Source organism: Tauraco erythrolophus, chromosome 18 (genome assembly GCF_009769465.1).
Source record: "Tauraco erythrolophus isolate bTauEry1 chromosome 18, bTauEry1.pri, whole genome shotgun sequence".
NCBI lineage: Eukaryota > Metazoa > Chordata > Aves > Musophagiformes > Musophagidae > Tauraco > Tauraco erythrolophus.
This window is the reverse complement of record NC_141482.1, coordinates 14,795,655-14,812,148: the sequence shown is the minus strand read 5'-3', so window position 1 is coordinate 14,812,148 and position 16,494 is coordinate 14,795,655. Positions and strand designations below refer to the sequence as shown.

Sequence of the window (16,494 nt, the reverse complement as noted above, 5' to 3'; positions counted from 1 at the left end):
AGTGATGTAGAAAGCTGTAAGTAGTGTTATGAAAAGAAAAAAAGGAAAGCTGTGTCTGCACACAGACTGATGCCAATGTAATGCAGGATTGTACCATCTTAAGCTGTGGCTCTTCAGTTGAGTGCACTGTATGTGGATATACTGCTGTTGGTTTAGCTTAACTATTACTAAATAATTTACTTAAAACGAGGAGCTGTTCTTAAGTCATAAGTATGTTTGTCTGTAAGGACTGATTGTAGTTAAACTTGGTGCCTTTATTTTGGTGTGAGTGCTTCCCCAGAGGAAAACTAGCCTGTGCCAGGTTCCATACTTTTGTAACTAAACTACTTCTTGCATCTGAATTAACTTCTTGAAAGCTAAGGTGTCTTTGCCTAATGCTATAGTCTGCAACATAGACCCACACTAAGAGGCAGTAAGTATTGGGTAGTATCAAGGGAATAAAAAGAATTATTTATTTTATGTTACTGGCAGTTTTCTGGGACACGTGGCTGCTCTATGTGTAGGTTTAGCCTTAACCTTTGTAACTGGAGGAGTTTTCAGAAAGGCTGCCGGTGGACCATAATGATCAGAATACCTAAGACAAGTCTGCCAGAACTCCCGAGAAGTTCACGTTGGAGATCTGGCTTTGGAAAGATTCTAGTGCTCCAAAAGATTGAGCTCCGGTGCGGTACTTGCATCGTGAGAGCGGCAGGGGCTGTGCTGGCACAGGGGCTGGCACATGACTCAACCCTGGCTGTGGAGTGAGGCAGACCAGTAGTGGCTGCTGAAGCCAACATCCCCTGGGACCCAGCTGATTGTAAGGAGCAGTGGGATCCTTGGGGAGTGATTATCATCTCCTGCCTGTGAACTACTGGAGCTCCCCTTCTCTGCTCTACCAGGTATGTTACCCCTGTCCTGTGGCTGTCAGCCACATGAAGATTTTTGCCGTATCTCTTGAGTTAGGAAGGCTGGTCCCTGCTGATGGCATGTTCCCTATTTTGCCTTTCAAGCACCCGGCACCCTCAAGGTGCTTGGACAACAGAAAATCACCACTCCTGTCATAATGGGTGCTTGGCTTCAGTGTAAGGAACCACTGCTGAGAGGAAGGGTTGGGGGGCAGAAACTCGGTACAATTTATGGATGCACTATGAATATTAGGGTGGTTTATCTCTTGTCATCAACACTGAAAGTGATGAAAGTGCGATTAAAAAAACCTCCCCACCCTCTATTGCTGTTTTGCTTTCTTTTACTAATACTACTTCAGTTCTTTGGACTTGCTCACTTGACTGCATAGCCCGTGAAAAAGGTCTTCCTCTGCTGGTCCCCAAATGAAGGGGCTCTTCGGAGGTGATCTCTTGCACTTTGGACTCAAGTTTTGCTGCTGGTCTTGGTGTGCTGATGGTTCGCTGTGTCTGATCTGTACTGGACTTGGAACCTGAAGATGGCCTGGCCCTGCACGGAGTGACCATACCCATCCGTAAGCGGTCTGGAAAATGAGCCCTTTTTTTGCAGCAGATAGTGCGTCTCTCACTCAGGAGTGGTGTAGTTGTGAAGATACAGTCGCACCATGTAGATCAGAGAAATCACTGTAATTTCATGTAGATTAAAACAAACAGACTTTGCCTGTCTGAGCTACAGGTTTGCATGAGTTCGGCTGTAGTGTTGGCTTGGATGCAAACGAAGCCCACCACAGAAAAGGCCCTCCTCTCAGCTTCCTAAATTAATTGACTTTAAAGCCAGGTTTAGTTCCTTTGTGTGCCTGAATGTAGAGGCTTGGCACACGGGCAGCCTAATTAGGAGCTTCATTGTGGTGCAGATTAAACCGCTGGAGGCTTTTGAAGCACACCAGCGGGGCGGCGGGCACACCTGCCCACCACTGGTGTCGGGTAATCAAGTGCCAGGTGGTCTGGCACGCAGACACGTTGTCCCGTCGGCCATTAACTGAAAACTAACACCGAAACCCGCCTGCGAGCGGTTCAACACGTCGGAGCGATGTAGCACTAACGCTGAGCTGTCTTTGAGGGAATTGTCAAGAAGTTTGGCAAAAACCAGGTTTTCGGGCACGCGGCAGTGACCGGAGCGGGCGCCCGGGGCGCTGCGGGCGCGGTGCCGCGAGAGGGGGCTCCGGCAGCGCCCGTCCCGGTGCCCGTCCCGCGGCCGGGCGGGCTCCCCGCCGGCGGGCATCCCGGCAGCGGCGGTGTCGGGGAACGTCTCCTCGCTGGTAAGTAACTTCCCGTTGTAGAGTGCTTTGTAAGTGGCAGCGAAAGCACCAGCTCGCCCCTGGTGTTGCGTTCGGGTGTTTAAGGTAAAGCATCGAAGGGTTTCGCTTCTGAACTCGTGGGGTCAAGTTCAGTGTCAGCCGCTGCAGTGGGGTGGAGGGGTTGGTTTAAATCCTGCTCTGGTAAAAATATTTCTATCGTGAGTCGTGCAGAAAGCGGTCATCCCACAGCTGTATGGAACAGGGCATAGGCTGAGCAGCAAAGGGGAACTGCTGGAACAACGCCAGTTTGGGATTTGAGGAATCTTGCCCAGCCTCTGTTCCAACAGTTTTACAAGGGGGGGGAAATGTAGTTCTTAAATTCTCAGCTATTGACAAACAGGGGTGAGATTTCATTTCTCTGAGCCGAGAGCCTGTCCTTTGCTGCTGCGCTCTGCGCGGAACAGGCTGCCCTCACCTCTGGCACTGCGCAGCCTGGGCAGCGGTGGCACGCCGGAGCGGCCGCGCAGGGAAGCGGAGAGTGCAGCTCCCTGCAGCTGCGGGACACACACAACTCCACAGGACAGCTTCACAGGCCAGTTTTTGAGCAGCACTCAAAATGCTGGCTGGGGATTTTTATGAATTCCTAGATTATGGCTTCCAGTTGCTCTTTTCACACCTGCATTCCTATCGGATGTTTAAGCTACTGTAAAGGCCAGTGCTGTTGCAGATTTTAAGAGATTAGCTCTTCTCAAAATACGTAATTACTCAGTCTGGCCAGCCTTTTAATGCAGGCTGTTGGAGAATACCTTCTAACAGGTATTTTTGCTTGTTTAACAAATGCAAAGCTTCACTAGCGTGAATTTTCTTACTTCTAACTTGACATTAGTTTTTTTTGAAACAGACATGAAAATCCTTTTAAATGTAGTATGTGATCCACTTGAACAGGTGGATCACAAGTAGCTGTACTCTGCTGCTTAGGTTTTATTCTATTGTGGAATTTTACAGAATTCCTTTTTTTTTTTTTTTACAGAAGAATGGTAACCACCAGTTTTCTTACTATTGGTGCCACACAAACTTGTATGCTGTGCATACATTGTTTAGTGTTTTTTTTTTTCTTTTTAAATCTCTATTTTACTGATAGGAGAGCTTGAAAAGTATTTGTAGGACACACACCTGCTGGCGTGTCGGGTTGCCAATGTCCTGCTCCCTTGGGCCAGTACTCCCACTGTGGAAAGTCCTGTGCAAGGTGATGGAGCCATCAGCCTGTGCTCCACACACACTGTCTTGGGGAATTTTATCCTGAAGGAGAAAAAAAAAAAGGATTAGTGTAGATGGAGGAGAACACAAGGAAACATTAAGACAATATTGGACACCAGAGGTGACAGTTCTGGTGTATGAACAGCCTTACGCCAAGTTTTTAATTCTGTAAGGAAACTTAGTACTATGTAACAAACAATCAGCTTGCATGGCTGCAAGATATTTTTCACAAAAGTCATCTTAGTGGTCTGTAATAGTAGCTATAATGCTTTTTTATTTTTTTGGCAAAGATTTTTCAAAGAAAGACGTTTGGCCCTTACAGACTCTGTACGAAACACTCAAGTGTAACTACCTATGGTTGTTTATCTACAGCATCAGGTAAAACTTTTAGCATCAACTACAGCACAAAATTTAAGATCTTTAAAGTATGATTTGAATAATTTTAAAACTGTATAAACAAAAGTAATAGCACGTTTCTTCAGGTATTTAAAAGTTGGAAAAACTAGGTAACATCTCCAGCAAAATAACCTGTTGCAAATGAGACAATTTAAATAGAAACAAGGGGGGGGGGGGGGGGGATGGTGTATTTTTGAAGTGGCTTTCTAAAGCTACTATTCCCAAGAAGGATTAGGTAGAGAGGGAAAGGGGGAAGAGCCAGAATAGGCTTGAATTCTATACAGACATTTTTAAGAGATAGAGGAAGAGCAAAATTTCCTTTGGACAACTTCTGTGCTGGTGGTGTAAAACAACATCCCAGTGTAGGTGAGGGATTATGATACGAGTGCATCCTGCAAATCCTTCACACAGTATTAAACAGCGCTACAGTGTGGAAATGGTTCTTAAATTGGGCCTCAACAGCCACATCACAAGGCTGAAATGTCAGTGTTGAGATGTGCGAAAGCAAAGGACACGTAACCATCCGGCTTTCAGCAGGCTCGTCTGTAACACAGCAGATAATGTGGCAGTTACGTGCTCCACCGCTTACAGCAGTTTGGTTCTTAGCTCCATGTTGTAACACTTGGCTTAGCCTCACGGCGAGTTTCCTTAGGGGAAGGCTTGGGAGAGATTATAGTTATGTCTGTAGTGAACACACCACAGTAATGCTATTTCTTAAGCCTTCCAAGGAATGCACTTTTTTCCTGCCAGAGGATTCACTGGGTTTCACTCTGGAAATGAGCTGGCTCGTTAGCTCTGTCTGTACCTCTCAGCCATTTTAGCCCGTGCCTCTTCAGTCAATAAGAATCCTGTTGCCGTCGTAGTAAATGTCTCACAATACAGAATTGGGAAAATAGGAATTAATGTTTTGCTTTAAGTACCATTTCTAACGTCAAGCCAAGGGAGATATACCTGTGTGTTTAAAAGTTACCAATACAAGAGCCACTAAATGCCTTTTTCCGGCACTAATCTTCTGTTGATGGTGCAACTCTCTGTTATTCTGTGATGGTGGATAGGCTAATATTCGTTAGTCATTATCCTTTTATTTTAAATTTGTCTAAGGGTATTTATTGTAGGTACGCTGGAGCTGCTGATGAAAAGGACCGGAAGCATCACAGTATAAAATACAGTGGCCAGTATGTATAGTAGGTATTGACTGTGTCTTCTCCAAGTTGTTCATGGACTGCAAGGCCAAGCAATTTGAAACTCGGTGCTCTGAGACAATACCTGCGCCGTTGTGGCCTGTCAGTTTGCTGAGCAACTGGTGTCTGTTCAGAAGTTAATTCCATGTGTGTTGGCATACTTGTCTCTGAAAGAGAACATCTTTCTGCTCACTCTTTCAAACATACACTTCCCATAGTTTCATACCTATCAGAAGGTAGGGTGAGTTTTGGGGTGTGCTCACGTTCCAACTAAGTCAGCAGAAGAGCGAGCTGCCGCCAGAAGAGGCAGTCCTGCTCCTCCCTCATGCTCAGCTGGGTGCTCCTGTGCGGTGGATCCAAGACCCGTGTTACGACACAGTGAGTTGATTCAGCTGGATTGTGTGGCAGCACATTCATCTTGTCAGTAAAACCCAAAACTTGAGAGGACAAAAGTTCTGGTTTCTCATAGTCAAAATAGGATAAGAGTTTTTTTAGATTAGGTTCATCTACAGCCATCACAGGTTATTTGCCTATGTAGGATTTAAGTAGTCTTCAAAACGTGCCCACGATTTGAGTGTCCTTCAAATACAGCGATGTGTCCTGTAAATTCGAAAAAGTAATTCCGAAAGAAAAAGCACTGAATGATGCACATGTGTCTGAATTAGTACATGCAAAATCTGTACCATCAATTTCTCTGATCAACAGCTACTGCTAGGTAGACAGTTTTAATGGGTATAAAGTAATATTGTAGTTTGTAAAACTTTCATAAAGCTTATGAAATATTTGTACACTTTCTATTGGCTAAAGCAGCACAGAATTACATCCCTTACTTTGGAAACGTTTCTCAATAGTCATGTCAGCTTGCAGAACAAAGGATGCTTCTGCATCTGCTCGGACACATTGATTCTGCTGCCCTTCCACCCTGGGAATGTCAATCTACCTTTGTACTAGTAACTTTTATTTATTTATTTTACAAGTACGTGTTCTTCTGTGATACAGCTGTTTGTAACGTGAAAGCTTTGTGGTGTGGCTGTAGTTTTCATATGTACAACATCTGGTTGACAAAAAAAAACATTTTGGCTGTGATATTTTTAGTTTTATCAATGTCGTTCATGTTAACTAATTTGAACTAATCATTAAAAAGATAGCGTATAGAGAACTAAATACAAATTTAGACTTTCACATTTTGTACTTCTGCTGTAAACCAAAAGAACAAATGTCTTAGCACTGAGGACTGAATTTTACTCTTGTCATTTTGAAACCTGAGCTGTGCTGTCCTGCCTTTTCATGATGAGTCACAGAAACATGCTTCTGTCCTACCTGCCTGAGAAGGTACAATTCTGTGCAGAAGATACAATAAACCAGGAAGAAGAGAATGGAAGCAGAGTAATTCCTGCAGCGTTACCAATGCGCACGTTTTGGATATTCACCTTCTCTTTATTCAAGACCATTAACTCAAAATAGTTCAGGTTTTTACTTCTGTTAAGTTCTGGATGCCTGATTTGACCAAACAAAAACCATCAGCAGTAGTTCCCAATCTCCCTCCTCCCTCCTGGCATTGCCAAAGCCCTCCTGACAACTGGAATAGTGTTAGCGAGGTAGGGGAGGGTGGGGACATAAGAGAAGACATTGTGGGTCGCATGGAAGGTCTCCCTAGCTCAGCCTCTGACTGCAACCAAGACCAGTCTCTAGGGAAAACTATGGGAATAGAAAACGAGTAATAATTTTAATCTACTTTATAGCAAAACCTTCACATTCCTTGGAATTATTTAATGTATCGTGGCAGCTGTTCCGTTTCACGCTTCAAATAGTTAAATCTCACTCAGAAAAATTCCTCGAGGTGTCTACTTGTAAAATATTTCCAGGAAAATCAGGAGAGAGACACGTAGTGTTACCTTCTGGCTTCTCCTTGTGTTCCAGCACACACCCTTAGCCTTAGAAAAGTTCAAGTTCAGCATTGTTCCTTAGTTCAGCTGAGCCACCGGTTTCTGTGTTTGGGGTGAAACTGGCAGTGAGAGCCCTTCTGAAAAAAAACAGGGATAGAAGTGCCTTCCTGCTGGAATATGCTCACGGCCAGCAGGTGCCTGAACTTCGAGTATGGAGAAAGGTTGCAAGGCCGTTTCCTCCCAAAATGAGGGAGTATCATGTTATATCTCTTAAGCATTCCAAACGTTCCCTGATTTGAGGGATGTTTCCATTGGAAGCTTGCACTGATTTGTGGGGATTCGTGAACCAGACTTCACAGGGTGCTTTGTCCCCTTCAAGTCCATCTCAGAACAGATAGATTGGACAATTTAGACCCTTCCTAGTAATTTCTGCTCTCATTGTAGCAGATCTGGAAAGTGAAGAGGGACTATTTGGTCCTTGGTAAAGTTACTGAAAGTTGAATTCCTGGATCTTTCCCAGGAAGTGTCCCGTATTTTGCAGCTAGGGTATCTGGGATAATTTCCATTTACAAACCATCACTAGCTAAAAACCTCAGATAAAAAACTTACTTGTTAACTGGTCAGTGGTTATCTATGGGTTTGGAGAAAAAAAACTTTTTTGGGAGAAAACTTGGCCTTTCTAATTAGAACAATTTCACAAGTTGTTTTTTGGTAGATTTCTTCAGAACTCTTCCTTGTTTGAGCTGCCCTGTGAGCTGATAAATGTGCTAGTGTTAGTCCACTGGAACTTCAATGTCTTGTAAATGATGTTTTGTTTGCTGGGGGCGGGGTGGGTGTTTTTGGTTTTGCCTTTTTTTGCAGTGTTGAGTTGTTCCTGTCTGTGTCAGAAATGCAATTTAAAGAAATGCTTGCTTTTAAAGTCCTGTGCAAATAGAACTTCAAAATGTGTGCAAACTGGAGCCTTTACTTACACTTTGTGAATTTTCTTTTACATATCAATTATTCTCTTAACATTAGAAAAAAATTAAATGGAAAATTTGAATGTTGTGAATGGAATAGTTTTGAGAATGGCAGGAACTGGATAGCCACAGCCTGAGCAATCATTTTAATGTTTAATGATTCTATAAATCTGGAATTTATCTAGGAACTGAATAGGAAGATCTAATAATAGTTTATGGCAATGGGATAGTATGATATTTACATTTTTTAAGCAACTTCTGTGCTACATAGTTGTCTTTTCTCTTTAAAATAAAAAGTCTGAGGGGAAGAGTTAATTAAAATTCAATAATACTAAACTTAAGGTAATATTAATGCAGTTTCAAATTCATGGACTCTGTCATAAGGTCAGCTGCTCCGTCTGTAATAAACAGGTTCTGTAATGTGCTATGAGAATTTTTCTATTTAAGATGTGGATTGTATAGTGCTGCTTTTTTTTTTTTTTAAATATGTGAAAGTTTGGGGTGTTTTTAAAGCTTAACCATGACATCTCACTCAGGAATCTTTGAAGGTGGTGCCTTCCCCTGCTGCCTCCCTCCCCAGTTTTCTTGCATAGATAGTAAATAAAATTGTCAACCTTTAGAGACTAAGTGGAACTCTTTTAAACTCTTCAGTCAGCCTCTGAGACAAAGTACTCCCTGAAGGATCAAAGACAAATTTATTTAAAAAACCCTATGTCGACCTCCACATAGTTTTTAAAATTACTTTTAAAAAGGCTAGTGAAAGTAAATAGCTTATGTTTGCCTACTTGGTAGTTGTCTCTGGAGATGTAACTTCACAGACTTTTCCTTATAGATTGGTAACTGGCCTTCATGAATAGGAAGTTAGAAAGTTAAGGTTTAATATTGTGTTTTCTTCTTTGTTTTAACAGCTCAAAGGGATGAGAAAAAGCATGAAGATAGAGCAGAGCATCCATCGGCATCGAAGAAGGCTGTTGGATCTATAATGGAGAAGCAGGCATCTTCTCTGGCTAAAAATATTCCTTCAAAGAAGTCCCCGTCCTTCTCTAACGCATCACTAACCAAACAAGCACTTAAACCTGCTGGAAGTTTCAAAGGTGTAATTCCCAAGAAACCTTGGCCTTCATCAGGCAGTATTCCTTCATCAGGCAGTGTTCCTTCAAAACATTCATCTCTTTCTCATGGCTCATCAGTTTCCAAAAAACCAGCTACATCTTCCGGTTTGGGTGGAGGACTCAAAAAGCCTTCACTGTCTCCTGTTTCTACTGCATCTGGAAGTAGTCAAGCAAAAGCATCAGCCGGCCCTATCCAGTCACAAGCCAACGCACAGATACGACAAAATATTCGACGGTCCCTGAAAGAAATTTTATGGAAGAGGTGGGAATTCAAAGCACTTATTTTATATAAAAAGCTACAACTAGAAGTAAATGTTTACCCTGCAGGGGTTTTGTTTGCATTTTGATAAGGAATATCTAGGGATTGAATTTACACTACCAGTTACTACAAGTATAATTGGCATTTCAGTTTTATATAAAAAAAAATAAAATATTCTGATATAAATGTGCATATGAAAAAGCCTTTAAAAAAAGAAACTTCACCATTTATATTGAGGCAATTACAGTTGAATTCAGTTACAGCATAGAAGCTTTTATAATGCAGATGCTCTGGAGTTTTAAAATCTGGTGATGGCAGCATTTGGAGATGGAGAGGTTGTAGGGAACATAGTGTAGGAGATGGCACAGTGAAAGAGTAAAGGCTGACTGAAGCAGAGATTCCCTCCTCTCCCAACGTCAAAATCAACAACAAACCCTGGTCAGTGGACGACTATATGACTTGGGAAGGGAAAAAAAAAACAAACAAAAAGCAAATTTTCCTACAATCCTTATGAAAGCTAATGCCAGCCATCAGTACTTACTATAGACCTCTGCACTCTGGTGGTGTCTCTGAAACGGAGAGGCTGATAACAGCGGAGAGCCTAGGACTGAAACTCAAGCACTTGGTCAGAGAAACTCCCAACTTCAGTGCCAGGATCAGGAGTAGTTGTAAAGGCTGCCTTGATTTCCCAAAGGCTGGCTTCCATGGTCGCCTGCGGACGGAACAGAAAGGCAGCTGTAGCTCACAGTTCAAGGTCCTGAGAGAGCCTGGCTGTGAGATGTCTTGCCAAGGAGTCCTCGCTGAGTGAGGAGGAGCCTGGGTCAGCTCCTTCCTCTGCAAAGTCAGTTTTTATGAATGCTACCTGAAGATTCATGCCTAACATAAATGCACGTACCCTTTTTTGTTTTCAACAGAGTCAATGATAGCGATGATCTGGTCATGACAGAGAGTGAAGTAGGAAAAGTAGCACTCAATATTGAAAAGGAGATGTTTAATTTGTTCCAAGTTACGGACAACAGATACAAGAGTAAATACCGTAGCATCATGTTCAATCTCAAGGACCCCAAAAACCAGGTTTGGAATTTCCTTAAACAGTAAACATATACTGAAATATACTTTTGGTTTTTAATGATGTGTCAAACTTTACCCTCAACATTAAGAGTTTCAAGATATAGAGATTTGTGAATTAAATCATGAAAGGTGGTTATAAAGCCATTTAAATCTTAAAAAAAAAATTTTTATCCAAGTAGGATTTCAAAGTCTACTTTAGTCAGTCATGTACATTTATTAAATTTGGGCATTTGCTGCAAAATATTTAATTACAGAATGGCTGTCTTAAAATAAATACAGACTTTATTAAGTTCTCCTGTTGTGATATTCTGTAGTATGTGTTGGATACTGCCCATGTACATGATCATATTTATGCTAAAACAAAAGAGTTTTGGTACAGATGAAAATATTCACTAGAGAACACTTGAAACTTTTTTTGCTTTTGTTTTTTAGTTTCTACAATAGATACGAAACAGGAGAGTGGCTGTTCAACTTCTGACATTTCTATTCAGTTATACTGATAGTTTTTTATGATAATGAGGAGAATTTGTTCTTTGTATTTATTTTCCGTTTGCTGCACCTTTCCAAATTTGCTTATAAGTAGCGAGTATTCTTAACAGGGAATTAAGAAGCTGGAACAGGTTTTGCCTGTTCAGAACTGCAAATCTTGTTAGTTACCCAAGCAGGTTCTCTTCAGCATGGCAACAAAGTCTGTTTTATTTCCAGGGACTTTTTCATCGGGTCCTTCGTGAGGAAATCTCACTGTCAAAACTAGTGAGAATGAAACCAGAAGAACTTTTATCTAAAGAATTGTCTGTATGGAAAGAGAAACCAGCTAAAGCAGTAAGTAACATCATTTTCCCCTGTGTCCTTAAATACAAATTAAGAGCAAGTTTGCCAACCCTAATTTCAGTCTTCCTAATGAAATATTAATCATGTTCAGTTTCAATATATTTTTTCTTTACCGCTAGCCAAATAATAACAAAGTACAGAACAAAATTAAAAAATAAATATGTAGACTTTTTTACCAAATTGTTTTTTGTTTCTTTCAGATGATAGAGTCAAGAAGCAAATCTCACGAAATCAAGAAAATAGCTGTAAAACGGGAACATGTGCCAGTTGTAAATATGGAAGATTCTCCACCAGTGTCTGATTCCGACGTAAGTATTGGAGATAAATGGTAACCAGGGCATCAAGTTTTTCATCAGAAGTGCAGATTGTTTCAGTGAACTGTAAGGATGTTGTTGCCTAGTAGGTGTGCTATGAGCATTTTTCCTTTTCGTTTGAAGGAGTGCAATAACCAAACGATAGGCATATTTTGCACTTCCAAAATGCTGTGTATTTTTCAGTCTTTGCTGTCAATTTACAGAGAAATCTTTCATTTCTGAACATTAGTTATCTACTTAAGAACATCATGGAATGAAATGACAAATCTTATTTGAGAACTCTGTTTGACATGATGTGCTTTAACTAAGGCCTTTAATCTTTTTTTTTAATGAACTGAAGTTAATTAACAATTTCCTAAGTATTTTTTTATGGTTGAAATTAATGGTCCACTGGAATATTTTTTGTGTTTATTCACTTTTAGGAGCAGCAAGAGCCAGCCCGAACTGCACCAAATTTTAACAGTGCTCCTTCTCTAGATGTTTTTAGCAGTATGTTGAAGGATACAACAAGTCAGCATCGAGCCCATCTTTTTGACCTGAACTGCAAAATCTGTACAGGTATCTGCAGTGCTGGCTTTGTGCAAAGTAAAAGAATTGCTATCTTAAGAGTGTTGTTTGTTTATTAGTTTTTCTCCAAACTATTTCATTGTTAAATAGTAATCAAAACCTTTAAAAATAACTTTATAGGTCAGATTTCAGCATCCGAAGATGAAGTACCACCTAAGAAGATAAAGACAGCGGCTCCTGTTAAAAAGGTGGAGTCGAAATCAAAACCAGAAGTTCAGCCAAAGTATGAAAGCTCTGCACCAACCCCAACAGCAGAGCCTGCCAAAGAGGCTGTCTCTGAAGACGCGATGGAGACCGAAGTTGGACCTGTAGCAGAAACAGCTTCTCAGCCAAGCCTAGAAAGAACTTACATTCCTACAAGCCAGGGCCATAACAATACAGATTCTTCTGTGCCTGCAGAGGCTTCTGCTTTTCCTCCCTCTTGTGCTGGTGGAGTCGTGACAACCGTAACAGTTTCTGGCAGAGACCCTAGGACAGCAATGAGCAGCTCCTCTGGTATTCCGACGCCAGCCCTGCGTTCGGGTCCTGCATCTGACAAAGTTTCAACAGGGGAAACAAAACTGGAAACTTCAAAACCAGTTATGACCGTCCCCAAATCAATATTAACAAAACCATCATCCTCGCCAGATCCAAGATACTTGGCAGTTCATCAGTCACCCAATATCAAGTGCGTATGCTTAATGGTAACCCAAGCTTCTGAGTCTTTATTGTGGTTATCTTCAAAGTCCCGTGTGTCCCATATGCCGTTCCCCTCCCCGCAGTCAAAAGGCATGTTCAGCTTTAAAGTTCAGATAACCCAATTCACATTTTTAATTTACCATCTCATTTACTTTCTCTAATCGATAAAATTTTTGGAGCATCAGTGTACGTTGAGAGCAAAGATGCTACACAGTGTTTCAGCAGACAAATAAAACTTGAAGGTATTATGCAGGCTTAGAAGTCTGCATGTACATTAATATATAGAAAGCAAGTGTATGCAAGAGATGGTTTAAAGGTGTTTCCAGATTTTCATCCTATATTAAAATACTGTTACATCTGAATTTATGAATATGGATAAAAACTAACCGATTGATCAGCTTGAAAGGAGGAGGATTTCTTTCATATTCTGGGTAGAAACAATAATAAATGTTGCAAAGTATATCCCTATGAAACTGCAGTTAAAAGATTTTTGTTCCTATCTATTTCTTTTACTTGAGAATCTCTTTCAGATGCATGTTGTTGACTCAACTAGTGGGAAGTATATAATTCAGATTAGTTTATTACAGAGTCAGGATCACAACAGTTATAGTGCTAATTTTATAAGTCATCTTTTGGCATCTTCTTTTTGCCTGTCTGCAGCTACAAGTTTATTTTCAGTTGCTCTTTGCTTTTTCACTGATACTGAGTTAATGGAAAGCATTAACAAAGCATTTAGTAAAAATTCTGTTATTTGTTTAAAATAAAGTATTAGATCAATAGGAGGAGGGAAGAAAAGGAAAAAAGAAGGGATCACTCTCATTCGTATTGTGTAACGTTTCTGTTTTGCATTTGTTTTGCAGTGTTGCAGAGCCACGCTCACCTCAAGACAGCGATACTTCCCTCTTTCTCTCTCGTCTCAACACCATTTGGAAAGGATTTATTAACATGCAGAGTGTGGCCAAATTTGTCACTAAAGCATATCCTGTCTCCGGGTGTTTTGATTATCTTAGCGAGGTTAGCACTGACGTGTTTGTGTGTTTAGAGTAAAATTGTACTGCAGTTCCTGTTGCTAGAAAGGCTGGGGTCACTTTATATATATATATATATATATAAAATATATATATAAAATATATATATATAGTAATATTACAACTGTAGCAGTGGTAAATGGCATCCCTTTAGAAATACGAAAAGTAGCTGAAGGAGGAGAAAAAAAAAAGCTTTTTAAAAATTCCTCACAAACTTGTGAAGAATTCTCAAGTCTTTAAGCATACATATGTTAGGATCTAACATGGAAGAATACCTTTATTTCAGTGTTTTAAAGTAGGTGTCTTGTTGGTGGGTCACTGATGTGATCTATTACAAAATTTGGTTTGGCTATTTATGAAAAATACCATCCTTTTTGCTAATTTTTAAATAAAAACAGTTCAATGATACTATTCTGGGAGGATATACGTTGAAATAATGAGATAATGTAAAAGTTTACAAGCTTTTCTTTCTTTTGACATGCATTTTCTTTCTCTGACATGCATTTTATGTGACTGTTAGGAAGTTTCAAACACGAATGTGTGGTTTAGGACTTTTATTAGTAGGGTTGGTGGTTCTTTTTGGTATTGCTTTTGCTGAAATGGATTTTACTGTCCTCAGGACAGGAAGCTCACTAGAATTCGTGTGGCTTATAGTCACAAGTGCAGCGTTTTTGAAAAGCTGGAAGTGGGGAGAAGATCTGTGTTTCAAATAGCAGCTTCCCTATAAAAACAAAGCCAATAATGGCCATAAGAACTAGTAGCGGTTTTGCTGCTGTCCTTGTTTGAGGGCATATCTTTTCTGTTTTGTGTATACTGTTAGCCTTTTGGTAACATGCCATAATTAAACACCTCGAAATTTAGAAATAGCCTGACTGAAATTAGAAAAGTATGTATGAAAGTTTCCTAAAATATAATAGTGCATTATCCACTGGGCTACTGGGATGGGGCAGCCTGCACTGCTTTTTAATCGTGAGTCTCTCTTGGTTTTTCTCATACAACCATGTAATACTTCTTGTTTAGGATTTACCAGATACAATTCATATTGGTGGGAGGATCTCACCGAAGACAGTCTGGGATTATGTTGGCAAACTCAAATCTTCGCTTTCTAAGGTATTAACTTAAAATCCTTTGCAAAACCCAGAAGAAAAATGCAGCGATATAAAATGACAGCTTTTTATAATATAAATTAGGAAACAGCAAATACTGACATTAATGACATAGATCACACCTGGAAAACTACCAACGCCAGTTATTCCTTTGAAATTTTTGATTTATTGAAGAAACATGTTTATTGAGCTGCACATCCTCTTGATCTCTCTCTCCTGCATAGTAGTTAAATCTTCATACAATTTTTTCAGTATAAATAATCTATTCAGTATTGAAGATGGAAATTAAAATTTTAAAGAAAAGGAGCTTATCATTAAATGTATGTAATAGATTTTACTATCAAAAACACTTCAGAAGTGAAAAAATGACACACATTATACAGATATAATCATGAAACTAAGAGTTTTCCATCTCTTTCATATGAATTTGAGCCTCTAGCTGTTCAGTGTGATGTAAGATACACAAGTAATTTGTATTTCTGAAAATGACAAACCTAATTCTGTTTTAATATTACAAATTGAACAACAGTACTCTCTTAAAGCTAGAGTATTGCCTTAAAAACATAGTTGGAGTGATAAATGTACAATTTATTTTTACCCCTGGAATTTGCCCTTTACCATTTCATTTGGCAGTTATGTTGCAGGTTGAATTTTTCCACTTTGCTTTTGTATTACAGGAATTGTGTTTGATTCGTTTCCATCCTGCAACAGAAGAAGAAGAAGTTGCCTATATCTCTCTCTACTCCTATTTTAGCAGTCGTGGTCGTTTTGGTGTTGTAGCTAATAACAACAGACATGTCAAGGATCTCTACCTGATCCCCCTGAGTTCTAAGGACCCAATTCCTTCCAAACTCTTGCCCTTTGAGGGACCAGGTAAGCACAAAACAGGGGAGGTTAAATGCTAGGTAAAATCACAAACCAAAAGTCAATCTGAGAGTAGTTGTTGTTGAATGTTTAATATAAGCATTATCAGTTTTTTTATATAAAACCAAATTTAAAGTATGTAAATAGCGAAAAATTGGAAATCCAACTCTGTTCAAGATAAAATTGTCTGAAATTTACATAGCCTTTCCAACAAGATGCTGATATGCTATTAGGAGGATGAGTTTACCTGTAAAGTCAAGTCACTATATTGAAAAAAAAGCAACAAAAACCCCCACCCTATCTTCAGAAACCCATAAATCCACAAAACTTAGGCCCCTACAAGCCATTCACTGTCGCTTAAATCAAGCAGGAAACTTAGCCCACAGAGAAGTCAAGACATCTATGAAGACAAAGGTAACAGTTACAGTACTTTCACTACACTGTCATTGTCTCATGCTAAGTATTAATCCATACGTGCAATATGGTGCACGAGGTGTTGGAAATGTTTTGTTCTAGGTGGTGCAAACTCTAGCCAGATCACTGGCTTCTGAAAATGGGTTTGTTGTGGGGAAAGGAGATGTAGATTCCTTAGGGATAGCAGGTGGCAGACAGTAGGTGGGTATAGGCAGGTTATATTACAATCTTCTATTTTTAGATAAAATTATCAGTAGTAATGTTTGGCTGGAGTTTGCTCCACGTTTGTGCGTTGAACATGGTAACAGAAGAACTGAGAATTAATTCAGCCATGAAGCACCCGTCGATTGCAAAATTTGAAGTCATCTTCATCTGAGGATGGAGAAGGTGCA

General features: G+C 40.1%; 1 protein-coding gene across 4 annotated transcripts in view; it reads left to right on the top strand.

Annotated features, from left to right (window-relative positions):
- The window catches only part of DIDO1 (death inducer-obliterator 1), a 54,895-nt gene that overhangs the window by 28,122 nt on the left and 10,279 nt on the right, over window positions 1-16,494 (top strand). For 3 of the 4 annotated variants that reach the window (XM_086623081.1, XM_086623080.1, XM_086623078.1), the window contains exons 8-16: window positions 8,767-9,232; window positions 10,144-10,303; window positions 11,006-11,122; window positions 11,332-11,439; window positions 11,868-12,003; window positions 12,133-12,679; window positions 13,551-13,704; window positions 14,739-14,828; window positions 15,502-15,697. In XM_086623081.1, coding sequence (XP_086479207.1) covers window positions 8,767-9,232; window positions 10,144-10,303; window positions 11,006-11,122; window positions 11,332-11,439; window positions 11,868-12,003; window positions 12,133-12,679; window positions 13,551-13,704; window positions 14,739-14,828; window positions 15,502-15,697 — 1,974 coding nt within the window. Of the gene's footprint in view, window positions 1-8,766; window positions 9,233-10,143; window positions 10,304-11,005; window positions 11,127-11,331; window positions 11,440-11,867; window positions 12,004-12,132; window positions 12,680-13,550; window positions 13,705-14,738; window positions 14,829-15,501; window positions 15,698-16,494 lie in introns of all 4 variants that reach the window. The other variant, XM_086623079.1, reaches the window with a different exon arrangement.